Genomic DNA, 19,717 nt, shown 5'->3' on the forward strand with positions numbered 1-19,717 from the left:
TAATTGTATAAATCACTGTGTAAACATATTTCATAAATTTCACCAATAAATTTAGCAATCTTTAAATATGAGAATAATAATACTAATAATAATAATAATAATATAACTCTCAATTTACCAGTTTAAACATCTTTTGAAAACTAAAACATTACACACATTTCAGTAAAGCTGCACCCGCGATGCAATAGAAATAGAAAATATTTCTAATCGGGAATTATCTCGCATCCGCCATTTTGTTCACACTGACATCATAGATGTATTGAACGTGATTGGTTAGAAATCTTTGCATCAATGCTGTTGCGGTATTGTGTTAGAAATCTTCACGTCACCACCGTTGCGGTATTGTGATTTCAGCATTAATAGGTCAGATGCTGTTTTTTAAACTTATTAAATCAGGAAATTTTCTTGTGAGATTTTCTTAAGAGGGCTTTATTGTAACTAAAAAGTTTAAATAACTAAGAATTAAAAGTGGAAATATGAGCTAATTTCATCACTATCTTGCAAAATCTCCTTGTGTTTTAATTTCATGGTTATCATACAATTAAATGTATTATGCCTTATTTCACTGAAATTTTTTGGTTCATGAAAATTACTTGCATCTATCAATTAATAATCGGATTTGAGCATTTAAAATAAAAATGACCAAATTAATCCTTTGTAATAGTTAAGAAAATTTTGAATTATGTCACCTCAAATAATTCTTGATCCCGTCCCCTGTACACTGCTGGTATTTATTTTTCCACCTGAAATGTTTTCTAAGCCAAAATTCTCTATTTCACCCAGCTTTACTATTTATCTTCTATTTGATTAAAGAATTCCTTAAAGAACAAGTTTGTTTCTACTATGATATTTTCCAAGCACATATTGTTATGAAATATACAGGATGGTGGTTGAATTTCTCAACCGCAGGTTTGCCAACTTGTCTGCCTCCAAACTGACCAAGGAGGTGTTGTCTCCTGCAACTGTGCAGAAGTACTGGGACATGATGGCGTACAACAACTCCAAGCTCTGCAACGTGGTGTTTGCGACGGAGCTGGCCAGGCGGTGGGAGGCCAGAGGCGTGTGCGTCAACGCATTGCATCCCGGGAACATGGTCAGCTCAGACCTCAGCCGCCACTGGTGGCTATATCGACTACTGTTTGCCTTCGTCAGGCCTTTCACCAAGTCTCTGGTGAGCTATCGACTGCACAAGTGTGTGTGTGTGTGTGTCAGTGGCGAGGAGGGCGGAGAGCAAAGAGTTTTGGGTGATGTATGTAATACTTCTTAGTAAAACAGATAGTTAAAATTTTTAGCACCTTAAGGGTCCCTGCCTACCCGGGCATACATACGGTGCACAGAGCTTCAGGAAAAACAATGGGATTTCAAAACTACTCAAGATATCCGAGTGGGGTCTGTTTACGAAAAGCATTTAAGAATTCACCAAGGGCCAAAAGGTAGTTTTGTCCACCCATTCATTCTGTCAATACCCTACTCTCATCTCATATTCTGTAATAACTCCTAGGTTGAAAATATGTAATAATTCATTCATGTAATCTTCATATATGTAGTAGTATACTAAAAAACTAAAACAGAAACATTAATCACTGTCCCCTAAAAAAGTCAGATATTTTATTTTGACATTTTGACTTTATCCTGATACCCTCAAGGTGAGTTTTCACTTTATTCAAGGATGAAACACCTCATCACTTCCAGAAACAATGGCTAAATAGCTTCTCACAGTGTCCAAAGCTTGTAGTGCCTCACTGTGGCTGCACGCTGGTACTGGCTCGTCCTCGTCATCCTCCTCCTCCTCTTCCACATCTTCTTTGTCCTGCAAATGCTGGTCAATAATGTCATCCAGTGTTTGCACTTCTGAAGTGACCACAGCTTCATTAACATTGACAAACTCCTCAATAGTGACACCAGGGGCCCGTTTTTTGATTGTACTTTTCAGCTTTTTACTCCATACTTTACACTTTTCAGGTAATTTACTGTTTTATGAAATAGGAGTTGTGAAAAGTAAAAGTAAATACTTGAAAAGTGAAGAGTGCAAAGTGAAAAGTTGGCACCATTGCAAATTTTTTGAAAAGCTCTTCACTATTCACTTTTCAGTTTCACAGAAATAAGAAAAAGGTGGTTTGTTTTTTGAAATTTTTGTAAGACTTTTCAATTTGTTCTGTTCAAATTGACATTTTGAAAAATTAAGTATATAAAGTTAGGTTACGTAAGGGTTTTATTTGTTGTTGTATTTGTGTGTTTAGGTTATGGCAAATAAAGTTAAAATGCTTTCTCTAAAGAAACAAGAAACCGCTGCCATGCAGTTCTTGATGTAATAAGTGAATAAATGTACATTTTATTTGCGAAGTTGGATCCACTTATAACACAACAGATGAAAATAAAATCATGGCAAAGAGTACTAAGCCGTGCTAAGACTGTTGGGATGGTGAGTGACAACAGAGACTGGGAATTCATGAGAGATAAGAAGTTTGGAGTATGGAAGTCATGAACTCTGGTGCGTAGCCATTTTTATATTGCTAAGAAATGTCTTGGTCCAGTGATTTAATTGATTATTATTTTTTATATTTTTTGTTTGCAGAGTAAGAAGGACAATTCACACACCACAGGTTCTGCTAGAGGAAGAGGGAATGTGCTAGATGCAGTTGATCTGAATATTCTTGAGATCATCGGAAAAGACAGCCCCATTGTAGATGGACTTGGGCTTCCAGAAGGTGGTGGTGGTGATGAGGCATCTGCAATGCCACATTCACTTGTTCAAGATGAGCTAAATATGCCAATAGGCCTAGTAAATTATACCAACATGAGTTTCCACAAAGATAGAAGTGAAAATGAAGATCAACCAAGCCATTCTGGTGTATAAATACTCAAACATTCATCTTGGGAAGAAGTGTAGTGGCTGGATCAACAAACAAAAGTACCATCAGAGCAGAGGTGGTATAGTTTCATTAATGCCAACACTTTCTGAGAAAGAAATGTTGACAGTCGAGTTATTAAAAGTAGAAATTCATTTACGGAAGTTGCAGGCTTTGAAACTTGAAAGGGAACTTGGGTTGTCTGCCTCAGCCATCACACAGAGTGTGGCAGAACAACTGGAAGTAAAAAATGATAATGGAGAAAAAAATCAAAATGTAAGTGGCACTGAACTCTTACAGGACATTACTCCAGTCTGTTGACATTAGTGAAGCCACAGCTGTTTCAGGTGAGGGGGAAACACCCCGACAGTTAAACTGTGGGAATTATGTTTTTAATGTGGACAATGATGGTAACTTGTTTCAGTGCATTTATCAACCAGTATCGGAAGATGGAAAGGAGAAATAATTGAAGTTTTGCGAAATTATAATGAAAATAAACGTAAATATTGTTGAAGAAACATGTAAAAATCATTCTGTCAGTTAATTTATGATACTTTCTTTTTATTATTTTTGAAATGTTTTCATTAATAAATCTAAAATTTCCAAAATAAGTTTGCATATTAATTTTATTTGAGTTTAATGTTAATTCACTGGTTTATCAATATAACATAGAAACAAACATAATTACGTATAGGCCTACTTTAGAAAAGATATAAGCACATTTATTATTTTACAGTAAAGGTTTGATACAAATGGTGAATTAAGTACATAATATGCCTCGGAGTGTAAAATAACAACATTATGTGAATAGAGGCTTAGCAATTTGTTTTTTAACTGTTGTACTTAAAAAAAAACTTTACACCCACCTCTAGATTATCAATTGTTAGCTTTTAAGTTTGCTTGTGCGATGAAGAATGCAAAAATGATATTCTACGATTAAAGGTGTATGTAACTTTATTTTTAGGGGCATCCTGCATACTTTTATGTTGATGAGCTGACATTTTTTAGTAGACCTACAATTTAGCTGTTTGCAAAATACTTATTTCGCCATAAACTACACAGAAAATAAAATCTGCAATTTTTAGTTGTAAAAAAACACTTTCAAACTTTTATTTGTTTATTGCTGGAAGTACTGAAGTACAACATTCAGTCTATTCATTGCACCAGCTGGTATCTCATTCTGGAGCATTGTCATCTTCATTTACTACTTCCTCCAGCTGCTGTTCGACCACTCTATTGACTCTACCCACTATGCATGCAACATTATGAAGAACTGTCAGGGTGTCTACCAGATCTAGTAAATGAAATTCCCTGATTTTTCCAGGTCTAGAACTGAATTTTTCCAGGTTTTCTTTAACACAATTACGACATTCCACGAAACTGAAAAAACTGCATAACAGTACATTGACTGGTTTCAAAGTATTTCAACTCACGTATATTAGTAAAAAAAATTACCTTCTTCCAGACGTGGCCAAAGTGACTTAATTGATGGCAAATAAAACATGCTGCTACAAATATTTCACACACTTACTTTTGCAAAAACATTAGTAAAAGGAAGCTCCCATCAATTTCGCAGTGACCCAACTTTTGCATCTATTGAACTTGCTTCAGAACGAGCCAAATCCAACAATCGAGCATTCTTCAACTGCAATGCCGTGATCTCCTCTTCAACTATACTTTGTTCTGCCTTCTTCTTGTCTGTAGCTTCCTTTTCTTTTGTTCTGTTTGCAGGGCTTTCTTATGCCTACAACTAGCATTTCTTACATACTGTAACATGGACTTGGTGATATCAACATGCTCTACACCTCCAGAACGTTGAACAAAGTCGTACACTAGTCTTTGTGCAATCAGTGTTTCTTCCTGCAAGTTTTCAGTCAGCAGATTAGAATTCACAGAAAATCCTCTTTCCAATGATGCATTTCCATGGAAAAGTATCAACATCATACTCACAAACTTTAGAAGGCCTGTTTTGGCAGCTACTGCATGTGCCTTAAGAATGAGCATCCACAAATGATCAAGGCGCCCGTCTTTTCAAGAAAAAGATGAGAACAGTGCTTCAGAATCTTGCGAGGAACATACCAAATGATATGATCACTCAATGTTATCAGCTTCTTGTCCTGATAGCCACCTGTTTCGAAGACAACATTCTAAACTATACTTCACACGCTGTTTCCTCAAACCCGAATTTAAAGCCACAGATGGACATAAGCAGGAAATTCCCTTGGTAAGTTTGTATTTCAGGGGACTTTTGTCTTGAAGTTTTTTTACCATAAACTTTAGGCAAGTCCTAACATCATTTTTCAGTAACAGGACAGACTTTTCTAGTACTTTCTCTTTCTTGATGGCATGGCGTACTGCATAACCCAACTTGATATTGTTAGCAGTCAATAGATTTTCCTGGTTATCTACATCCAATCGAGATACATTGCGTTTCTCCCTAAAGCTCTTCAGTACCTCTGGTTTCACAAACGTTCCTGCCAAAGCTAATAAAATGTCTACCAGTGAATCATAGAGAAAAGGTGCCATGGGTGCTTCACTTTGGAACATTGTGAGAAAAAATTCCAACTCTGAGGCCAAAGAGTGGAAGAATGTCAATTTTACTTCTAGAAGATTATCTTCAAGAGAACTTTTCACTACATTGAAAGAGACAGATGAAATAGAAACTTCACTAACAAATTTCTTTATGTGGGGTAAGGTTTTCATGGCATGCTCAGCAACTGCAGTATTTTCTAACCATCTTATTGCACAAAATTTCTTGGGAAAAAGCTCTGATCCAGTTATTCTAATGTAATCTGCCCTCCTTGCAGGTACATGCTTAAACAAATAGTAACTGTGCCTCAAAAAACTAACAACGTCCCATTGTGTAGCAGAAATTCCAGTTTTGAAAGCACCATGGACCGTATGAAGCCTACAGCTACCAATTTCTAACAATGATGGCGAATATTCACCAAAAGTGTCTGTGATATGTATTTTCAAAGCTAACAAAAATGCACAGTTTACGTTGGGGCCATCCACAGATACCTGCAGAATATTTTGAATGTCAACAGAGAGAGCTCCCAAAAATGCTTGCAGTAAACACTGAGATGTGGTATGCCCCAAGAACACGGATGTTAAGTAAGCTGAAACAACTTGGTCTTATCCGAGCGCGGGCCGCAGCACGTCACGTTAGCAGGATAACAGACCAGCTTCAACCAATTTGTATCACGTGATTTGATGCCACTTCCGAATCCGATAGTAAACAAAATAAAATGGACGTGGGAACTGTTCGTTATTTGCCATTCAAATACAAAAATGGGAGGGGATATACACTTGATGCTACGTCAATGCGAGTTGATCAATAAACAAAAAACATATTGCCAACTACAACCTACCAAACAAAAATTCCCTGATTTTTTAAAAATTCCCTAATTTTTCCCTGATTATTCCCTGATTACAATATTCCCTGATTTTTCCAGGTTTTCCAGGTTTTCCAGGGTCAGTAGACACCCTGAACTGTGCATGCTAATACTATTTTGCCTGCATGTTCAGGATCAATTCTCATGTGATTCAGCACTAGAAACTTCTCCTTCATGATTCCAATGCTACACCTAATCATATGCCGAGTTCTCTTGTCTGCTGTGTTGAACCTTCTCTCTGTGAGATCATCAGGGTTGCGATGAATAGATGGAATTAACCATTCTTTTGAACCATATGCAGAGTCACCTAGAATTACTAGCAAAAGAATTTTGCGGTTTTGCATCCCCATCCTGGCATCTAATGCATGGAACTGGGAACTGAAAAGGGCTTGTCACCCATGCCTTTTTGTTGGCAAAATATTTTGTTGCGAAAGTTTTGATGCCTTTAAAACACCTAGGTTTTAAAGATTTCCCAACAACTATGGGAGTCAGCTTCTGTGTCAGCTTCTGTGTGGCATCAGAATTCACAAACAAAACAGTCAGTCTTAATTTGCTCAAATTTCCCCCATGACACTTCTCTCCTTTGAAATATAAAGTTTTGTTGGGGAGTACGTTAAAAAACGACCCGGTCTCATTGGCATTAAATATGTCTTTAGGGTGATAACCCTTAAACATCTGGCAAAGTGTTTTTCCAGTGTTCAATTGTTTCCAGATCATACCTGCCAACTTTGGCCAGTCCAAAAGAGGGAGGTTTTTTTAGTGGAGTAAATACTTGTTTCTCCCAATAAGGCTCTCCCCCGGGAAAATTTTGTTTTGAAGACGTAAATTAGTGCTTTTAAGCATATTTCTAAGTAAAAATTATAAAACAGCTGGTAAAAATTGTAATATTTTTATTGGGCTAGTTGCTATTTTTAAGAACTAATTGTCTGCACGTGCCTACTGTGGAGAGTTCAAAAGAGGAAGATTTTGCCATTTACAAAATATAGGGTAGGAAGGGCCACAGGAAGAGGGCATAGTATACACCACACAAAAACAAATTTAAAATTTACTCACCTTTAACATGCATTAATTCTAGATTTTTAAATGTTTTTTTTTTCCAAATTTTCAATTAACTTCTTTTTTTTTCTAGATATTTACTATGCCTAATTAAATCCTATGTCATTATCAATATTTTATATAAACTTACCACTTAAGACGGTTCTACCTGTACATTAAATTATAAAAAGTAACAAAACAGCAGTTTGTTTAGGTAGCCTATATTCAATGAATTTAGGCTCTACTACAGTTTATTTAAACTCTGAGTTGTCACAGATTTGGCTCTTTTAAGAAAATCATAATCACATTTTTGCTCATAACAGTTCAACCTCTGTCGAGATTTTACCACCATGATACTGCCCAAAGTTACATTAGACATTGATGACCTAAATTATGTTCTGGTCTTCTTCACCTGGTTAAAAATTCTCTCACATTCAGCATTGCTGTGAGGAATTGTTAGAACACATTGCATGACTTTAGACAGTTTATGATACTTCGCATTTCCAGTAGCACTCAATATTTTTCCTACTAAACTCCACTGAACATCAGCTCTTTCTTCTTTTATTATATTATCTCCAAGTACTTCAAGCTGAAATTCACAAAATTCAGTTTGCAGTTCATCCATAGCAGAATCTGCATTTGTATCATCATCTGAACTTGTGTAGCGTATAATCACATGCTCTGACAAAATATTACCTCACGGCAGAGAAAAAAAGAGCCTTTTCTTCTGGTTTCAGATTTGCAACAGTTCTTGAAGTTGAATTCCCTATAACAAGCTCATTATCTTGTTTCTGGTTGTTTTGATTATGATAATCCACTTCCTAAACACAAACACTGTTTTTCACTACACCAGGTTTCACAAATCGTATAATACAGTTTTTATACAGTTCCAGCAGAATTGAACGCAACTTGTGTATTTGAGGTTTCTGAGATAGCAAAGCATTTGGTTTCTCGAAAATTGACAAAACATTTTGTAGGAACAAGCAAAATGACTTATTTAACTTAGAAGTTAAAAATATGAACAACCTCTCTTCTCTTGACAAGTTACCTCCAGCTTAGCTCCACTGACAGCTTCCCGACTGTTTTTTTCTGGATTTTTGGTTCAGGTGCAGGAAAATTACAACTTCGCTTTAGCTGAGATCTACAAGTACTATCAGAGTCTACTGCTTTAGAAACCTTGGGTAGTCTATAATAATCCAGCATTCCCAATTTTTGCTTTGGTTTCTCCTTTACCTCTGAATGGAAAAAATTTACAAGTGGGTCCCACTGTTCCAACATTCTTGATATGCGTTTACCCGACAGCCAACGTGTCGACACATGCTTAAGAATTTTTTTTTATATCAGTGTCATGAATTTTCTGAAATTCTTGTAACTTGTCCTTCCACTTAACACTTTTTTCCAAATAAAAGTAAATATCTATCAATATTTCATCCATTTTGCATGGAAGGTCTGAAGCCGCCTTTTCTGCAGCCAAATTTATTAGATGACAAGGGCAGCCAATCACAAACATATTGTGCATCTGTACAACAATAAAAGCACCTGATTTGCCAATTCAGGGTGTCCAGCAAACCAGGATAGAAAAATTTCTTGACTTTTCCAGGTTTTCCAGACAGAAATGAAAATTTTTCCAGAAAAATTCAGATTGACATCTTTCAGAGATTTCTTAAATGAAAGTAACAAATCATTTGCAGTTGTGAGACCCAGAAATGCAGAGTTGTAATATCGTGTAGCAACAGCTTCCTTTTCCTTGTCCCAGAATCTGACGTAAATATCCATTTGTTGCATTTGAGCAACTTTGTTTAAACTTTCATCAAAAGCAAGAACAATATGATGACAGTCAACAGTCTTATTTAACATTTCCTTTTGAAAGTAAGGAGCAAGGCCTGACACAATTGTGTATGCTAATTTGGTTTTCTGTAATTGCATTCCAGCAGCTATTTCACTATCTGGAAACATTATTTTGAATAAAGATACACTATTGGCAGCAGACCTAAGAGAAGAATGCTGCATGATGGCATTCAAACACCACAAAATTTCTGGTCTTTCCTGAAATATTGTTCAACACCTCGAGAACTCACGGACTGGGATCTACTAGGCAAATCACTATTATGTGACAAAGAGCTTTGAGATGATTTGACGTTACCTGACGAATGAAGTTGTTCATTAGAGGCTTGTCCATCAGCAACTTGTCCATCAAATTTGCTTGTGGTAACTTTAGACACAGCAGTAACCAATTTGAAAAAAATACCAACTGATTTGGAAGAATTCACTGCATTATTTGCACGTTGATGTTTTTGGCCTTTCATGTGGCTTGAAAGAGCTTGTTCGCCCATATTACTGAGGGAAACGGTAAATATGTAGTTGAGCGGTATTTGAGAAAAAAAATGTTAAAAATCCGAAAATACCTTTATTAGACGCTCTTCAACTTCCTCTTTTCATTAAAAGCGGCGGAGATAAGAAATTCCAAATACTTTAGGAGATATCGCCGTTCTTATTTTGCATACAAGACCTGTGTTTATCATTCGACCGTCGCCATTTTTTTTATTTTGCCGTGTGTTTGCGAAAGCCTAATTAATGAAAATGGTTGATTAGGTCAGGTCAGTTGCATTATAAATACTTTGAAACTAAGCGTACATTAAAAATAATATGAAATTATTTCAATGGTTCTTTAGTTTTAAAGTATTTATAATGTAACTGACCTGACCTAACAAACCAGGACAAAGGATGAACAGTAACAACTCACGTAAATTTTTTTTGTTACTTATTACTTGCGCAACAATAACAAATAAAACTTTAAAATTAGAAACGTTAAAAACTCGCCTAAGTTGGAGGCGGTAATTAAACACCGTTTTAAAACAATAAATGAACTAAATAATCACGTATTGGTTCATTTGAATTCTGGCCTATCACGATCAATCACGTGACATCATTATCCAATTAAAAAATAGATACTCGTAAACAAGAAACAATGTGGAATGCCACATTAATGCACTGGTATAATTGTGATGAAATTTAAAAATTCGATATCTCCTAAAGTATTTGGAAATCTCCGCCGCTTTTAATTAAAAGAGGAAGTTGAAGAGCATCTACTAAAGGTATTTTCGGATTTTTAACATTTTTTTTTTTTCGCAAATACCGCTCAACTACATATGATGAAATTTAAAAATTTGATATCTCCTAAAGTATTTGGAATTTCTTACCTCCGCCGCTTTTAATGAAAAGAGAAAGTTAAAGAGCATAGAATAAAAGTATTTAGGATTTTTAACATTTTTTTTCGCAAATACCGCCCAACTACATATTTACCAGGGAAACGACAGTCTTGCATAATTTACAAAAAAAATTAAATTTATCGTCCGGCACTTCTGCGCACCAACTAAATGCTGGGTCAAGTAGCCATGTCGGATTGAACTATGTTTTCTTGAATTTAGACATTATTCACCGAAATGTAGAGGCCTAGTCGCAGCTCCAGTAAAATCTAGCACAAAGACAGCGAAAGATTCGCAATAAACAAAGCGTACGATTGTATGCACATTGCTACAGTGTAAAGAAATATGCTACATTTTATAACTTCCTAAGATCACAACACTAAAATTCTTAAGTATTTTGGCTATGATTAGAGTACAAAAATTTCCAAAATAATATTCTTATCTTTCAAAGAAAATTATGTTTGGAAATCTGAGAGAACTGACGAAACGTGTAAACAAACGGAAGAAACTGCAGTAATGGCGCTGGTGGTCGGTTCGGCCAGCTTCGGTAACCTTCGGGTACAATCGAGAACCGCAAAAAGTATGGTATGTTGTAACCCAAAATATGGTACAGTAGCAATATATTAGGCAGACTAACTATGAACAGTAGCTTACAAGTTTACAATCTATGGTATTATCTGCCCCCTTCCTAACGTGCGTGCGGTATTATCATCAAAATACGGTATGCATGTCATACATACGGTAGGTATTTATAGACTTCATGAAAGCAGCACGTTTGTATGTCGCAAGTCCAGATACGTAAAGGAAAACATTAGTTTAAATATGATTTGATTTGTAAAATAGTAAAACTAAAGAATGTATTCTGTAAAACTTTGAGAAAAACCTTCATGGATAAGCAAGTGGTTAGTGGTTTTGGTCATTTCCAGAACTTTCACAATTTTCCCTGACTTTTCCCTGACCACCAAAATTCCCTGACTTTTTCAGGTTTCCCAGGTTTTCCAGGTCGCCGGACACCCTGCAATTGCGACGCAGTGCACACCATGTACGTAACGGAATGATACTCTGTTCGAGGAATCTATAGAATCAAAATGGAATACGTATTCTTACTACAGTTGCGGTTGGCAACACGTAACGAGTACTTTATTTAATGACAACAACTGTGTATATCACGTGAAGGCATTTTATTTTACTGTGTGATTAGCGGGAATGTAATGTATTGTAAACATAGAGTGAATGGCGGGACCAGCAAAAAATTGTTTAATTGACGGGAAAACGCTATTCGCTGAAACGTAATTGCCGGGTTCCACTATATTGAGTAATCAGAGCAGAATGTGTTAACATAGCGAGCTCTTTCTTCACAAGAAATCAGTCTAAATTTGGTTTTTTACCCTAAAGTGTGTACCAGGGCCATTCTGTGAAACGTGCTGTTTGTCTCCAATAGCAACAGGCTGCCAGCACGACAATCTACTGTGCCACGGCCCCGGAGCTCGCCAACGTGTCCGGTCTGTACTTCAACAACTGCTGCCGGTGCGAGCCAAGCACTGCGTCCCAGGACCCGGAGCTGGCGCGCGCCCTATGGGACACCAGCAACGAGATGATCCATGCTGCCATCGGGCGAAGCACTAGTAGTAGTGAAGAACAGTAGACTGGCATCACTGCGAAGCATGGCATGTGGTCTTGGTTTCAGCTGTAATTTGTACACATTATTACATTATCAGTGGTAATGTTGTAATATTTACAAATGAAATGTGTTTCCTATTTATGATATATGTTTTTTAAATAAATATCTTTGGTTGAAATGGTGTTAACTTACGATCATTGATTGCTGTGTATTAAACACCTTAAATAATTTTTGGTCAACTCAATTTATTCACAGGAACTCACCAGAAACTAGTCCCTCTACATAACTTACCAACAGGTAGCTACGTAGCCAGGGGGAGGTCTGTGGGGTCCAGACCCCTCCGTTCCCGGATTAAAATAAAACTGTGAAGACAAATAAGAAATTTATAGCAACTTAATTATGTTTTTCCAAGTATGCTGTTTTGCACGTGTGTTATTTGGCTTCATGTATTATATAAATTAATATATGAATTTGTGACTTGGTTTAGTGAAATCATCAAACAATTGACTTAAGGAAAAAGTATTAAATACAACTAAACACCACAATATCAAATGTTCTTTTTTTTTTCCCTCAAGCAGCATCATTACTTGAAAATCTATGAGTAAATGTTGGATTTCTAAAAGTCTGCTGTTCCCTAAGATTTTAGTGCGAAAATTTTCTTTTAAATCACAATTATAAAAAAAACTTACTCATAATAAATGATATACTGTATTGGTCCGAAGATAGGCCGACCTCGAAAATAGGCCGACCCCTTCTACAGCACACTCAAAACAGGAAAAAATAAATTTTAACTAACTAAAATGATTATCAGCAGCATATTACCACAGTAACACTTCAACTAAGTTAGTATTTATTGAACTGACAAAAATATTTGAGAGTTCATATTTCCGTTTATCTTCACATTCTTTTGAAGTGGTGCCAACATTTTACACGGCAATGGCTAAATTTTCTAAGTTCATAGAAATTGTGACATAAAAACATTTACTGTTACGTTTAATTTTGACGTAAAAAACCCAAAATGGTTTCATGTAAAACGTGTACAGTCAAACCTCATTAATACGAATCCGCTTAGTACGAAATTCCCGTTTATGCGAAGTACTTTCACAGTCCCGGAAAATAAAGTATGATTTCCTATGTTATTCAATACTTTTAATACGAAATACGGTTAATATGAATTACGAAGTTGTTTTGATCCCTCAAGTAGCTGTTAACGTGTATAAGTAAACGGTTAATACGAATTTCACCGCCGAAGTCTAAAGTAAATCGTCTTCATAACCATCATGTAAACAAACGTTTCTCCAAAGATACATGTATGTATCCTACAGCGCAAAATGGTCGAAAAACAAGATTAAAAGTTCAACTCTAGTGGCGATGTTAGTAACTAAACTAGAAAAGATGCCATGTTGTAAACGGAAAACGAAAAGGAAAGAACTCTATACCTTATTAATATTAGTCGTCGGAAGTGTACATACGTAGAAGTTTAAACAATCTATGGAAAAAAGTTCTGATATTTTCCATTGTTCACGCACGTGTATCTTAACCTCAATTTTGAGTGTTTGTTGTTTTGTAATATGACTGCGAAACGTAAACGCAACGAACTTACATTGCAAGTTAAAGTTAAAATTTTCGAAGAAGTAGACAAAGGAGAGAGAACGAAAACTGAAATTGCGAGAGAATTTAACATCCCGCAATCGTCGTCGTCGACAATATTAAAAAATCGTGAAAAGATTGAATCGGCTTTTGCGAGTTCGTGCAGATTATCAACAAGAAAAAGAATGCGAGGCCCAAAACATCATGAAATGGAAGCTACATTGTTGCAGTGGTTTTAAGAAATGTGTGCAGCAAACTTGCCAATTTCTGGACCTATGATTCAGAAGAAGACATACTACCTAGCATTGAGGTTAGGAATTTCAGACTTCAAGTTCAGCAATGGTTGGCTACAACGGTTTAAGAATCGCAACAATCTTGTTGGCAGAACTATGTGTAGGGAGTCGGCAGCAGTATATATGACCAAAGTTAAATGTGGTAAACAATGCCTATAAGAAAAAGATAGTGCAAACCAGAATTGATGCTTTTTTTTAAACCAAATGTTTGAATTGAAAATGTGCCATGAATGCAATTTATTGAAGTTTGTATTATGATTTATTCTGTAAGTGTTGCATTGTGTTTGTTTTCTTCAGTGTTTACATATTGTCGTGCATGTAGTGAAGCCAGCTTATACTACCAACGGTGTGTATAATTTTCTTTATAATTGTAAATATAGGCATTTAAAGTTCAATCAATTTTTTTTGTCATGATATCCCAATAGTTTGGTTAATACAAACCCTCGTTATTACAAAGTGCTAAAATATGGTCCCTTCAGGTTTGTAATTATGAGGTTTGACTGTATGAATCAACCATAAAACAGCCAATATTCCAAATAGGTTTTGTTCTTGTTACTGTTGGTATGTACCGGTATTTGTTTATTCGTGTCGCAACTACAAGTTGCCAACACTGGTGCCATTTTGTTTTCCCTGTGGTAGAAGAGTAAATAAAGCATACTACGGTAAATAACCGTACGGCAAAATTGCTGTTTTTACTAACTGTTTACTGTAAATACCACATTTTACAAGCAAATAAAATTACCGCAGCCTGTTAAATACAGTTCAAAAATAACCAGACCGAGCTTTTAAAAGCTATGTGCTACAAGTGACCATATCTGTGTACTTAACTTAAAATATATAACGTTATTGGGGTTAAGTGTATTTACTAAATTTCTAAGTTGGAAAAATTGCTAATTTTACGTAAGTATGGCGTAATTTTAGGTCAATGAATTGTATATCTGATAACATTTTTATGTTATAAGTGATTCTCCTTGAAATGTATGTGTTTAATTATACTATTTTGGCTAGTGCCCCATTATAGGCCGAATCTAGATTTCAAGGTTGACAAAACTGGCAAAAAAGGTCGGCCTATTTTCGGACCAATACGGTAATCTATCTATCTCTTTCTCAAAATCCTGGCTATGGTCCTGCACCAGGTGAGTAACACAATGTTGAAACATTGCTTCTTGCATTCTGGAGGAGTCTGTTTCAAATCATTGTCCACCCTAAATTAGGATTTTCAAGGTTTCCCTACATCATTCTGCGCTGTGATGATTCCTCGCACAATTTCCCTTACCTGCTTAGTGTTTGTCTATTTCTAATAACCTCAATAACAACACTTATAATCAAGGTAAAAAAAAAAAAAAAAGTAACCTGTTCCTTGAGATCAAACAGGAGGTTAAGTCACTCGTCTCTCCCCATAAACATTGAACCAAGTGCCTATGCTCAATACTTGCAAATGGTACGTTTGAATGCCTTTTTGACGTGAATTCGTCTTTAAAAGTGCTTCCATAATGGGAGGCAATTCAAAAAACGAATGATAAAAAATCGAGGGGTACAGTTTGGTGTTGCAGCTACATATCATCTCCATCTAAAAGTTAATTACACCGCTGGATAGCTAAAGGATCAAAGAATTCGTTATGCTAAGTGAGGACTGACGCATCGTGTGCAGTGGAGGGGGAAGCGCCGCCATTTTGAGGTCTTTTTGCTGCATTTCGATATTTCCATTTATTATAACTTTTGACTTGGAGAAGCTATGACGTTCGCTTAAGTTTCAATTGTCAGCTCTCATGAAAATCTATCGATTGAATGTATATGGTGTTAAAATAAAAAAATTAAAAATGTGTCAGCCTATACGCATCAAAAAGCCAAATCCAAATACAGAGATATTATACAGGTGGAAATGGCTTCTCAAAAGCAATCAAATTATACCAATAAAACACCATATGACCAAGTGAAGCAGTGCTGGGAACGTAAAAGAATGAATGCGGCCAAGCGGATTGACGGTGCCAGTACATCTGCAGCTGGGGCAATTGAAATTATGCAAGTGGATGATATACAGAGTTAACTTTGACATTGTGAAAATTAATTTGCAAATGAAAGATGCACAGGATAGTGATGTCTGTCTAGTAAACATAACTGTTAATGGCATCTTCAAATTCAAACTCGGGTGTGTTTACATCCATCCGGGCACAGCATTTGAAGAAATTAAACTCTTTAAGTTACAATTGCTATTAAAATATTCCAAAAACATTGCTAAAATTATACCCGATTATGAGTCTGATATCACAATTATGATAGTCTGAGACTTTAATGTTAATGTCTCACAAGACCGATCATTACTGGGCTTCATGCTCAGCGAGTTCAATTTGTCTTGCATCAAAATTTCTCTAACAACGTTAGGTGATACCTGCATTGATTTATGTTTACCAGAAGTCTCGATGTATCCTGTATGTCATTTGTATCTTACTTTTTGTATCACAGGCCTGTAATCAATAAATTTATAAAACAGTAATTATTTGTTTACTTGATTTCTTGCCTGAACCTGACGAACGGAAATAGTTGCTATCATAAACAAAACATGGAATCCCAAAGGGCTTCTTAGTGTCAAACTTTTTTATAACGTACATAAAATAGTGTAGTTTATATTTTGTACAGAAAATATTACCTGTTACGTGCACGGATTCACGTACAACACACGGCCACGCCTCATTTTTTTTGTACATGGTTTTAGCTATCAGAATTGTTGAACTCACATTAGTAAAATTCAAGATGATACCAAGATGAACCAGTATATATACTGTGCCGCTGTAAATTCTTATCACATCAGATTAAACTAGTTCCAATATATAATAGTGTATTTTGTTTGTGTAATGCCTCGAGCTGACAATAGTTATTATATCAGTTGTATGTTGCATCCTAGGACAGGCACTTCTGAAGATAATAAATAAACTATGAAAGTCTAAAAAATGTCATGATCTTGTGACACATATTCACTGAAAACAATAAGCCACAATAAAGAGAGTAGTGTTAAAAATAATTGTTTAATTTTTAACTAAAGTATAATTTATTGCTGTCCCCAGACCATAACAAAGGGTAAAAAAAAATTGCTAATAGGTATTCATTTCAATGTCTTTTATACAACCTATAACACACAGTTCCAAATACTGCAACAGTCAATGGTACCAAGTATGTCCACACACTATATACAATATCAGAGCAATTTAGGTTATGCTTAACTTTGGTGTGTTCTTCAGGAACTAACTCTCCAACTTTATATTGTTCCATAAGTTCTCTGGCATCTATTGAATGCCCAACAATATCGAATTGTTCAGTACCATCTTTTCCACCTTGTTCCAGGAGCACGTCACTACCACCCGGATGAGCCTCTAGGTACGAGGTTACATCATAAACACTGTTATGAATAACAATCATAACCTTTTCCAAGCCGTTATTTTCTAGGCGAACATCTTCTCTTGAGTACAGCCTGCTAGAACTCATTTTTGCTTCTTCCACAACATAAATATTTTAGTTATACCAAACAACGTAGTTTCTAAGTACGAAAATGCAGACAACAGACGTTCAAGGCTTTGAATGTCCATGAATCAAACACTTGAACAGTCAGATATTGCTCTACAAAAAAGTCATTAGCATAGTTATGACATTAATTCAATAAAATGAACACATATTTCATCATAAGAATTACGTTCAAGTACGTCAAGGGTCAAAGAGTCATCTTCGTTATATCACAGAATAATGATGATACAAACTAGTGATGTGTTGCTCATGAATATTCAGTCAATAAGAACGAATTATGTGATTCGTTCGTGATGTAAAGAATCGATTCCTGAAAGCTAAGCAGGAGTCGGAAGAACGAAACGAGAACCAGCCACGCGACCAGTTTGATTTAGAGCTGTAATTATCAAATATTGTTAATTGTTTATATTCTATTTATTATTATTTACACGACGTCATACTGTACGCGTATGCAATACGACTCGATTCGTTGCTGCAACATAACATAGCATGTTATGCTTTATCAAAAGTAACGAGTAACGTAACGATACGATAGTAACTAGTACTAATTGTTATAGTAACGAATACATACTGGTACGCCTTTTTTTCGTTACTTTTACACCTCTAGACTGATTCATTCGTGAAATGGATTATGACGTCCGAAGTCAGAGTAATCAGTAATCTCTACGTGAGCGTGAGAAGCCTAAAATGTACATCAAGTTCTGTCCCTGCCCGAACACGCCCGAATATTCTCCTTCGGCCAACCTCGGGATTTATTAATTTTTGTGCAGGAAAAATGAATTCAAATATTAAAAGTGGTCGGTTAGGTTAGCTACATTAAAACACTTTAAAACACTATGGACGGTTAGTTAACTTAGTATACCTACATTAAAATAATCAGAAATATAAATTAATATAAAAAAAACCGAGGTTCGCCGAAGGTGAATATTCGGGCGTGTTCGGGCAGGCACAGAACTTGATGTAGGGTAGATGGGGGCACAATGAAACAGTGGTTGTTTCCTCCATATTTGAAATAACATACTGGTGGCACTGGTGGTGGTTGGGATTAGTACTACAACATAGAACATTGGACCAAGTAGAAGATGCTATCATGTATACTATGGTTAGCACGTGACTTTAGTTGTTTTGGTAGCTCAAAAGTAAAAATTTTGGATTTATGTTAATTTTATATTTCAAATATTGTTTTGAAAGCACGTGTTTGTTGAAGAGACTGTTGGAAAGGGTGTAGATCACTTTTTAATCAATGTAAGTATCAGAAATGTGTGTTTATATTAATTTAGAGGTTAGGTATGTTTAATAGTAGAGTGTTTGGAGGGGCACAATGAAACTCTTTATAATTTTTTTTTTCATTGTGCCCCAGTTGCAATATGCTTGTTTTTATATTTATAGTAGGTAAATTTGATCGACATATCTTCACAGACGAAGATTTCCTCTGCAGTTTTGTCAGTGACAGAGCCCCACCTGAACAGGAACAACATGAGCAAACTCTACCAACAACTTCTCTGCATTCTACAGAAATGGACCCATCAGCATCCCTTCAGTCTACAGAAATAGTTGAGCTTTCAGTGAATGAAGCTGCAGATAATTCAGTTGTTTCTGAAGCTGCAAAAAAGAAACTTGTAATTCTTCTGAGCAAAGAATCACACCTAGCAAAAATGGCAAATGGACAACTTACAAAAGCCCAGAGTTGTTCAAGGGTTATCCGAAAGCTGGCAACCGGAAACGAAAATGTAATCAACTTAAAAAACAAAGCATGATTGCCACTAGTACTCCAGAGAAAAATAAATTTATAGAAAAGAAGAAGCTGCATGAAAAGAAAAGGAATGTGACAAAAAAGAAAAGTAGAAAAGCTCTGTTCAAGGCACATCCTACTGAGTCCACAGACGAGGATAGTCCATTGGAGGTTCCTTACGCAGACTCTGAAAATGATGAAGAACATATTGAAGATCTGAGAGAAGAGTTGTGTCCTAAAAGTTTTGAAGACATTGAGTGTAAACCCATCATTGGAAATTTTGTTCTCGTCGAATATGATATTCCGGGAAAGAAAAGTAATTTCTACATAGGAGAAATGATGAAGGATAAAAATACTGAGAATGATTATGAAGTCAGTTTTCTTCGTAAAAGCAACACAATGACCAATAAGTTCATAAAACCTTAAATCGAAGATAGAGAGCAGTCAACATCTCTCAAATACGATATGTTTTCTCACAAC

General features: G+C 35.8%; 1 protein-coding gene across 1 annotated transcript in view; it reads left to right on the top strand.

The window, feature by feature from the left end:
* The window catches only part of LOC134527081 (WW domain-containing oxidoreductase), a 38,010-nt gene extending 25,726 nt beyond the window's left edge, over nt 1-12,284 (top strand). Inside the window, exons 6-7 of the mRNA XM_063359426.1 lie at nt 910-1,171; nt 11,927-12,284. Coding sequence (XP_063215496.1) covers nt 910-1,171; nt 11,927-12,130 — 466 coding nt within the window. The 3' untranslated portion in view covers nt 12,131-12,284. The remainder of the gene's footprint in view (nt 1-909; nt 1,172-11,926) is intronic.
* Nucleotides 12,285-19,717: the final 7,433 nt, after the last annotated feature.

This window comes from Bacillus rossius, chromosome 1, assembly GCF_032445375.1.
Source record: "Bacillus rossius redtenbacheri isolate Brsri chromosome 1, Brsri_v3, whole genome shotgun sequence".
NCBI lineage: Eukaryota > Metazoa > Arthropoda > Insecta > Phasmatodea > Bacillidae > Bacillus > Bacillus rossius.